The 10,243-nt window shown below is 31.5% G+C and overlaps 2 protein-coding genes across 2 annotated transcripts; one reads left to right on the top strand and one right to left on the bottom strand.

Annotated features, from left to right (window-relative positions):
- Positions 1 to 982: 982 nt before the first annotated feature.
- On the top strand, positions 983 to 2,274 carry LOC134277049 (neuromedin-U receptor 2-like). Its single transcript, XM_062759320.1, has 2 exons — positions 983 to 1,074; positions 1,202 to 2,274. Exon 2 carries the CDS (start codon positions 1,213 to 1,215, stop codon positions 2,272 to 2,274), a length of 1,062 nt encoding a protein of 353 aa, XP_062615304.1. The 5' UTR covers positions 983 to 1,074; positions 1,202 to 1,212.
- A 2,806-nt stretch (positions 2,275 to 5,080) lies between these two features.
- On the bottom strand, positions 5,081 to 6,858 carry LOC134277048 (uncharacterized). The gene has a single exon (XM_062759319.1). The coding sequence runs from the start codon at positions 5,810 to 5,812 to the stop codon at positions 5,081 to 5,083; it is 732 nt and encodes a 243-aa protein (XP_062615303.1). The 5' UTR covers positions 5,813 to 6,858.
- Between the last annotated feature and the right edge of the window lie 3,385 nt (positions 6,859 to 10,243).

The raw sequence follows: 10,243 nt of genomic DNA, 5'->3' as shown, positions 1-10,243 counted from the left end.
GCTGCTGCTTTCTAGAAACTGGAGGCGTGATTTTATAAGTACACAAAGTATTTGGTAAAAATCAAACATATTTCTACATTGGCTTATTTACTTGAAAATTTAACTATTAAAACGCGAATTCTATTCAAAGCAGCAGCACTTTTCAGAAACTATAAAGTGTGCAGAAACAATTAATAGCCTGATTTTTTATTTCAACTAGGGTATGCCCATGCGATATTGAAATTTATTAATGACCTACTTTAGTACACGAACTATGTTTTCACCACGTGACTGTCCATCGATGGGACTAAAAAATAACCCTTTTTTGCACGTCTATTTTCCGTTGATTTCTCATAGTAGGCCTTAACAGTGCTGCAAACAAACTCTATTCTGTCCTTTTGAAACTTTAAAATGATCTTTCTAAAGACCAAGGAATATCCATCTTTTGATTACTCGACACCTGAATACAAGTTTTTATCTGTAATTATAGATATTACAAATCAGAAGCTTTTCAAATTCCAACATTTTACTAGAAAAATGCAGCGAAAACCCGTCCAATACATTTTTTTTAATACAAATTGATTACTTTGATGTACACTGTACGAGGTAAATGTTTTTTGCACTTTTAACTTTTTTTCAAAGCCTTTTTAAAAACAACCGTCCTTTGGTTATTGAAATCTACAAGCCCAAAGAAGTGGTCAAAGCTATCCCGGACTACCCTAGTGAAGTAGATATGATTGAGTTAACAGGTAGAACTAACAGTGATAGCGTTTATTTTCTAAGTAAGCAATATAAAGGGATAATTCTTCTCAATGAGAAATAGGATAAGGCAAACTATTTAATAAAAAAAAAACTAGTGACTAATAATCATATACTATATTAGATAACCAAAAAAAAAAGAAAAAAGGAAAAACGGAAAGATTAAGCGTTTCTTCTTGGAAGTGATCTATCAGTAAAGAGATCATAATGTGTATAAAATTCTTATCATATGAGATTTTTTTCTCATAACAGCATCATCTGACGCCAAACATCTACAATCAGTTGTAAACTTGCTGCACGCCATACCCTTGCAACACAGTGAATACCACAGAAGAGGTGTGTTAAGGAATAGAATGCATTTTTTTAATTCACTGGGAGTGGTTGGTGTTTACTTCTTATAGTTAAATAATAAATAACGATGTATTACTTCTGTTAACCTAAAAAAAAATCCTCTTTTTTACAGTTGGTGGGGAGATGGTCCTCTATAATTTTGAAATTTCGGCAACTACATCTGAACATTCCATGTGGGATTCGTCGAACATGAATGGAGACACGGAATTGAACCACAATACTACTGTCTGGATCTCAGGCTTGTTTCCACTCGACAGAAATCCTCATAGAACCTGGAACGAAACACAAAGCGATTTTGATTTTATTAAGGATTTTACCTTATCATTCCAATTATTCAATTCATATAATATTGATTTGATATCATATGAATTTGAGAAATCAGTGAAGATCTCGGCATTGATAATCTTAATACTGGGTTTCGTTGGAAATGTTGTGACCATCTGCACAGTTTTATGCTACAAAAAGTTTCACACTCCAACATTTATTGCCATCGGATGCCTTGCATTTTTCGATACTCTAAATATCATCTCCGGATTTTTACAACATTTTTCGACATTGGCGACTTATCTTCACAATCAACATGTTGTTTTCGATAGACCGTTTTTGGTTATGACTTTTTATCTTTTACGTGAAATAATTTTCACCTGTTCATGTTCATACATTGTGTTCCTCTCTATGATCAGATATTTGTTTATTGTCCATCCCTTACAGAGCAAAATACGACTTTCTGCCTCAATTGTTATGGCAATGTCTGCGATGATTTGGATTTTTTTCTCACTATTTTCAGCTTTCAAAGTAATACTTATAACAACGATTACTAAAGATTTATCTTTTCAAAACAAAATCATGCACCTAAATTCCCTTATTATGTATACTCTTTGTGGGTTGCTTTCTATCTGTGCAATCATTATTATACATATCAAAAAGGTGAAAGCTCTAAAAAACTCTTTTGTTGCAAATAACATCCACAGAAGAATGAATGTCACTATTTCCATTATATTATCAGTTTTTATTTGCTTTCAAATTTCAGTTTTGATGCATAAATCAGCTTTATTTGCTTTTAGTTTTAATTTTATTCCAAGGACCCTTGTTGCATACACATCCTTCTTACAATTTCTCTTAGGAACCCTAAATTACTCTTGTAATCCTTATATGCTCTTTTTTGCTTCACAGATTATTTCATAGCAAAACGTATCTTAATCTCAAAAGAAGTTAACTGTTGAATGAGTTACTTTATTTTGATTGCTACACATTGCATTTAAATTTATTATATTCCGATCTGTATTAGTAATGAATTCAAAAGCCTCATATCACACACTGGATGTAAATACCTTACATATATGGACATTATTCAAAATGATTTTATGACTATTAATATTGCATTTCCTTTTGCTTAATCACAGATTATTCATCAAATTTATTTATTTGTCCATGTAAAGAGTTGGCTCAATGAATAATGCTTTTGATATATTTCAATTTGTGTTTTCCATTTGACTTTACTGTAAAAAAAAAGAGATCTTACTTTTCATTTTGTGAATTTTGACATATTTTGTTAACGTAGAACCTACGTCGTTTGACATCATGTGTTTAGCCTATGCTAGAACCATTATGACGTCATAATCAATTTAACGATACTTTTTCCCGTACTTTACATCTTAAATAGAAATTGTACTAAATACTAGTTAAGCGTTTTGAAATTCATGGAATTCATTTTAAAATCATGCTTAAATACTCTTAATACCTATAATTAAAATATATTTTTTTAATTAAAAAGCTAAATAAATTTATACATTTTTCAAATTAGGGAAACCTGTAGGAACTATTTACTATAGATCTTGACCTAAAGTGGACACATCCAAGACTTTCTCATGTAATGAAATTACATTGTGATAACCTGTGAATGAGATGCAACTATTTTGGGGATTAAATTTTCAGTTTCCAACTAAAGTGTATCATTAATATCTTGATAAATGTGTTTTGTGTCATATTCTCATCGGAAGCAAATATAAAATCATGATGAGTATTTGTAGGAGTCGAATATTTAACTCACCAAACATTCGAAGACGACAACATATTTTTAATACAGCGACACACTTCATGAAGTAAGGATAATATATCATTAACTCTTTACAACTTACAGAATTGCTATGCAACATATATTGAATCCTCGCGTCATAGACATATGACTTTACCATTTCCCCGCAAGCACTTTATAGCGGGGTACAAATTTCTCTAAAGTTTAGCGTTAATAATATTCTGAAATAATATTTTACTTAGAAAATAACTTTTCTTATTTTATGAGATTCAAGCAAGTATAAAATAGTTGGAATTTGGCAAAAAATTGAAGATAAAATGGACTTTTTAAAGTGCGTGAAAAATGCGTGATTGCGGAGAAAAGGTAAATGCCTGATTTTGCGTTAGAAATAGGAAATGGTATATGCGTTAAAATGCGTGACTGCGGGGAAGGGTGTTAATATAAATAAAATACTAACCATTTATTTTATTGTTATAAAGGGGAAAACATATGAAGATAGTATTTACAATATAGATTTTTTTATAGTTATGATTCCAGGTACAACAATATGTTGATCAGTCGTTATTTAGTACAGGCAGAAAAAAAGAAACAATTAACAGAAGAAACAAAGAATACTGCTATTTCAGTGTGATTGACTTACATAAAAATCCCCGAAAAACGGATGTGATTTTTTTTCTTCTACACAACACTGTATCTGCAGTTCATTTAAAGGCTTCAATAATGGTTTGTTCTTCATAAAGCATCCTTGTGTTGTACACAGGAAATGTTTATTCTAAAATTGGATATGTCTATAGATGTGTATATTGGTGTCCATCCGATTGCATAATTCAGAATATGCCCCCTCACTCTTGTGTAAGAAATTCATAAGAGAAAGTCATAGAAACTTAAGGTTGATGCTTTCCTGACTAAACGATTGACGTATACATCATATTGTTTTTAGAAAACTGTATTAAATTGTATGCCCATACACAGCATAAGGGTACGCTAATGCAGCAATCCAATCTATTTCAAAAAGGTTTTAGAAAAAACTAGTCTCAGTTACCATATAACATGCAAGCAGTTTGCAAAACTTAAATTTACGTATTACGTAATGTACATAGCTAAATTCTAACGTACCATAAACATGTTGCAATGGTTCACATTTTACTTTGGCATGGAAATGGAATAATAAGATCCTTGACAAATAAAACAAATATTGATCTTTCTATACATTTTCTAAGAAATTAATAAAAGTAAAAAATTATTTGACAAGAATACGATTAAAAATTATACAGTAGTAGATGAAATACCTCTGCAAAATTATTGCAGATGTAATTATCAACTTTATTATAACAAAAAATATGTTTGAATATCATAAACATGTACTGAATAAACAAAAGAAAATTTAATAAATCTTTGCTGATTGTTTAAGAAAAGAAAACAGGTATTAGTAATAAGGGCTATATATAATGTTATAATTTTAAAAAATCTTTTTTTAGTGCAGGGAACAAGAAACAAAACAGCAGAAATAAGGAACACTGGCGTCTCTCTGTCATTTTAAACAAAATTCCCCGAAAAACGGACGTGATATTTTCCTCAACACTATATTTGATTTGCAGTGCATCTTAAGGTTTCTTTACTTTTCTATCATGTTTTCTTCCTTACAGATGTATCCTTAATCGGAAAACAGAGAAAGAAGATTCTAATATTAAATAATTGCTTAGATTTTTTTGTTGTTCTTCATCCTCTTGTATATTTCATTTTATGAAGCTGTATTCATTGAAACTTACTTCTTCCTGGGTTTTAATTTCCCGTTTTATGTTTTGTTGAGAAAAGCTGAAAACTAGAACAATTTATTATTTTAAGAACACAACATCTAAATGTCTACATTTTAGATGTATAATAACTTCATTATTGATAATATCTAAATACCATTTTTAGACAAGCTTTTTAAGTAAAAATATTTAGATACTCATGTCATTTAAATAATGCAAATGATATATTATAAGTTCGGTTTGCCCGAGAGTTTTTTGGTCTTTTGGGCGGCTGCACTGGACTTGCGATAGGCTGCTGAACTGGACCTGTAATGGGCTGCTGCACTGAATTTGTAGTAGGCTGCTGTACTGGACTTGCGATTCTCACCAAGTCATCAAAATTTGTGAGTCCTAGTTTATTTACTTGTATTGGTTCTTCCCAGGGAGTGTCTGGTCTCTTGGCCTCGTCGTTGGTTTGACGGCTCTGGTCCTCGTCTGGTCTCTGGTCTTTGTTTCGTCTTTGGTCCTCGTTTCGTCTCTCGTCCCAAATACCAGTTGGATTGCTGGTTAATCCTTCACTGGGGGGCGACGTAGAGAAGTTACGATTAACGTCTGGAATTATCCCAAAGTTATTAAAGGAATTGTCGCTATGTAACTGCGGCGGTGATATGTCACCAATGTCGGGAATATAAAACTCGTCTTCTAAACGTAAATCAGTCTCCAAATCCTTGAGGTCCCGAACTTCCTCTTTACGTGCAGACCCGTCGGGATGTGTGTTAGATATTGATCCAGGAGAAATTAGACGAGGATGATACGTATCCGGGTTAAACAGTATTTCCCTGTCATCTAAATCCGGTTGCACAAATTTCTTCCGGGGAAACAAAGGCACTCGCGAAACTGCCCGCCTCAAACGCTGCAATGGTGTTTCAGTCTTTGGCGCTGGCAAATTTTCCATATATTTGTATAAGAAAATCGGATTCTCTACCACTTATTATAACCAGGTCAACCTCATCCTGGACTCCGGCCTATATGAAGCTTTTTTGCTAAACCTCAACCATCAAAGTTTGAGGAGGCAGAGTCCCGAATGACGTTGGGCCGATTATACGTTTGTTCATTTACACCCGGGATCTTGGCTATTTCTGTGAGAGGAGATGCCAAGTGAAATAATTCAAATAATCCTTGAGCTGGGTCGGACCGACTCAATTCAGTTTCTTTTTTTTTGTATTTTATTTTATCTTCAATATCCCGTTCCTTTTGACCAGAGGACCTTTCTTGACCAGAGCGGCTCACAGGCTCTAATTCTCAACCTGTATAAAATGAAACAGAGACAGACACAATCCAGCTCTTGTCTTTTATTAAATAAAAAATCCGATTACATGAAATAAATAATTTTACACACAATACTAAACCTTATAATAAAGATTACTGTGTTACAATAAAAACTATTTAAATATGTAAATAAACTAAAGTAGATAAACTAAACCATCTGAAAACTTAATAATTTTACAAAAACGCGCAAGTCTACAAAATAATCTTACCTGTATAAAATGAAACAGAGACAGACACAATCCAGCTCTTGTCTGGCGTATGTCCGTCATCCGCTCATTTCATACCAGATTAACTGTCCCGGGTTTCAAAGCTCAATTCCCAGTAGTCAGCGTCTTTAATTAATCCTAACCAAATCCAGCTTTTCACCAACAAATTTATAACTACTTTCCCAATGATTTATTCCTTGGAATTATCTGAGTAAAAAGTTAAACTTATAGTGGTCAGCATTTTTAATTACTTTTAACCAAATACATCTTCATAAACAAGAAAGACCCATTTGCATTCCCATGATATATTTCGTGGGACCGTCCGTGATAAAATCTTAATTTCTATTGGTAAGCATCTGTAATTACTTCCAACCACATACTTGTGGATCTTTAGATACACAAGTAAATTTTATTGATTCTAATGATTTATTTTTAACTTCAGATCTCGCATCTGCTATCTCTTTAAGCCAAATAGTGCAAACTAATAAAATATGCTTCATTTTTATATTTACTGCAATTTTTGTTATGATAGATATATCTACTGTTTATTAACGTATTCAAAAGCAATACACTACCTAAATTAATTACCTAACAATTATAATATTGCCTTCTGTTCTATAATTTCAATAATTTTTAAAAATTCTATTCGCTGTACAGTTCAGGAGTTCAATGGATATATCGACAATATTTTGTCGTTAAAAATGTATTCATAATCTATTATTTTTAGTACATTATTTATATTGGATAATTGTAATTATGGTTAATAACTACTTATTGAAGACGATTAGATTTTATATTTAGACTTGTCACGTGATGCAGCATTCACGTGATTTTAGCATGTTTACTTGCAGTAGTGATGTTAACTTTAAAGTTCACTAGTGCAAGGGCATAACAAAGTTAAAATTCCAAGTTTATTTTATAAATATTTTCAACACGCATTGTAGTTTCTGAAGTGTGCTGTGATTCTATCTAAATTCTGCAATTTAATTGTTAACCTTATATCTGTTTGATTGAATGCTGTATTTTATGCTGGTCAACAGCATGAAATATTGTAATAATTAAATTACATGTAGTTTTAAAAAGTCATAAGGATTGCAGCACTTTTCAGTCTCAATATGCATACCTTTACATGATATATTTTTTCTCTGAGTCCAAAACAAACAGTTAATGTTAGTGTTTAGAGCGTCCTTAATACTTCTAAAGTTGTATTCTAAAAGCTTACTATTATCGATTGAGTGTATGCCCATGCACTAGATCGATTTATTAAGACCTCCACATTACCCTCCGATGTGGTGCTTGCATACAAATATACGTCAGTGTCAATTGAATACGTAATATACAGAAAATATGTTAATAAAATCGTGAAGAAGACATTCAATTAAAGTTTATAGCCTATAGAGTATCTGTAAATAACATTTTATTTTATTTAAGGAATGAAGCTTATTTCAACTTATGTTATCCGATATAACATAACTTGGGGCAGTTTACGCTTTATAAACCACGAAGCGGTTTATAAATAAGCATAAACTGCCCCAAGTTTTGTTATATCGGATAGCATAAGTTGAAATAAGCTTCATTTCTTATAATTTAATTTCAATGTAGACAGTGAGACAATATTTCCTCCGGAAAAAAGCTTCAAATTGAGCATTATTTTAAAAGTAAAGTCAAGCGGAGTGATACGTTTATAATGTAACTCATTGTGACGTAGGAAAGTTATGTTATACGAAATGGATTAAATTTTTTACCCAATCAAATGACGTGTTACAACTGAAATTAAATTATTATAGAATACATTTTTTGTTGAGAAAATATTACTTGATCTGCCTCTTACTTCACACAAACTTCGTCACATTCTACGAAATGAAGTCTCATTGAGAAGTTGATTGCGATCAGTGACTTGTTTATAATTTGTTATATGGGATTTAACTAACGACAAAACAGCATTCTGTAGTTAAGTTTTGATGTAGTTTGATGATTTTTCACAAGTTAAATTAGCAAATCACCCCATTTTGTGGTATTCTAAAGAATTGTTGTATGACATATATTTTGTATGAAGTCATAGTTGACAGTGAATTGTTACTGTTCTAATTACCCATACGGTCATACGGTCATTACACTGTGTGACCACAAACCTAAAATAGTCACTTATGTCAAGGGTTTGTATGGATTTCCAAAATCAAAGAAAAACCTTGACACTCTGAGGATATACAGTTATATGGCTAAATGGTCTCGAAGACTTCATTTTTTGTTGTTGTTGTTTTTGTTTTGTTTTTTTTTTTTTGTTTTTTTGATTCAGAGAAATTAAGGATGAGTTTGGTTCATTTTATTTTTAATAACTAAAGTTAAGTTAAGTTAAGTTTTGTTGATGTTAATTTTAGCAGTAAAGTGCGATAGCGTCAAAACATATGTCTAATGGTAAATAAATATATTAGAATTATATGTGCAATGTTTAATTTGTGTTCTAATAAATACTTTGAAAGATTTTGTTATAAAAAGACAATGAAAAAATAGTTTGATAAAAAATAAATTCTAAGAGAATATATTTGTGGAATCTGAGAATATCTATTAACATAATTATAAAGATTTGATGAATAAAAGAATAAAAAAATAATTCCACTAGCTGTTTGGATTTCTTTGATTGTTGACACTGGAAAATCAACTGAATCTCTTATTTAACCAACAGTATACTTGAAAGATCATTTATCACTGTAATCATTCAAGAGATTTTTTTTTATAAATAAATGTTTCTTTGAAATTAAATTTCAGAGAATAGGAAGAGTGTTCTTGTAATTGAATAGTTATCTTTCTTCTTCGATGTTTGCTGTGTTTGAAATTACCCCTAGGTCGGTGGATTTTACAATTTCTATATATTTAATTTTGAGTAAAAATTTATTCTTTTGTTGCATTTAAAACTTTTAAGTTAGTCAAAATACTCTGTAAAGTTCTCGTTGATACCTTGAAAATTCGTAAGAACCGTAGTACTTGCGAAGAAGGTCGGGTTTTTTTTCGGGGGGGGGGGGGGGGGGGGGGGGGGAAGGCACACGTAAGCAAAGTGCTCGAAATTACCCCGATCCACCTTAGCAAAGGTTTTATGATTTAATGAACATGTAAACATAACAAAGGTTTTGTTCATTTTTTTAGTATCCAATATGAAGGTTGTCTGGTTTGTTTCTTCTAAGAGCGAAAACAGATGACGCCTAGCGTTTTCCTCCAAAACTTCTATTGACTTTAAAACATAAATTGTGTTAGATAAACAAAAAGGTAAAAGATGCGTTTTCATTTTTAAACCGAAATTCTCGGCAAAAAAGATAGACTTGTAATGTATTCAAGGTTTATTTTTTGGTATTTTTATAGCTAACATTAACAATGAATCAAAATTTGATTGGACTTTTAAACCACCCACAGAGAAGTACGTGTATCCAACGGCAGATCTTTTGATTCATAACTACTTCATGTATATCAACACTTAGGCCTACATTATATTCGCACCAAACTTTATTCTTTCCCTTTGAAACTGTTAAATAATCTTCTTGAAAAGACTACGGAATGCCCATCTCTTGATTACTCGACACCAGACTACAGGCCTTAATCTGTGATAATAGATATTAGAAATCATAGGCTTTCAAACTCCTATGTTCTACTGTAGAAAACGCAGCTAAAACCCGTCTTATACACTAATACACTTATTTTTAGAACAGTTTATTATTTTTATGGAAAAGTTCTTTTGCACTTGAATTTTTACAGATATCTTTTGTATTTGATCACTAGAAGCAGTTCCTCTCTCGGAACTGATCTCTCAGTCAAGAAGATATAACAGGTATATAAGTCTGATCTTCTTGGTTTTATTTTAT

This window comes from Saccostrea cucullata, unplaced genomic scaffold (assembly GCF_032062105.1).
Source record: "Saccostrea cucullata isolate Sc308-1 unplaced genomic scaffold, CSIRO_AGI_Scuc_v1 ctg6812, whole genome shotgun sequence".
NCBI lineage: Eukaryota > Metazoa > Mollusca > Bivalvia > Ostreida > Ostreidae > Saccostrea > Saccostrea cuccullata.
The sequence above is the reverse complement of the archived record's forward strand: the minus strand, read 5'-3'. Positions and strand labels throughout refer to the sequence as shown.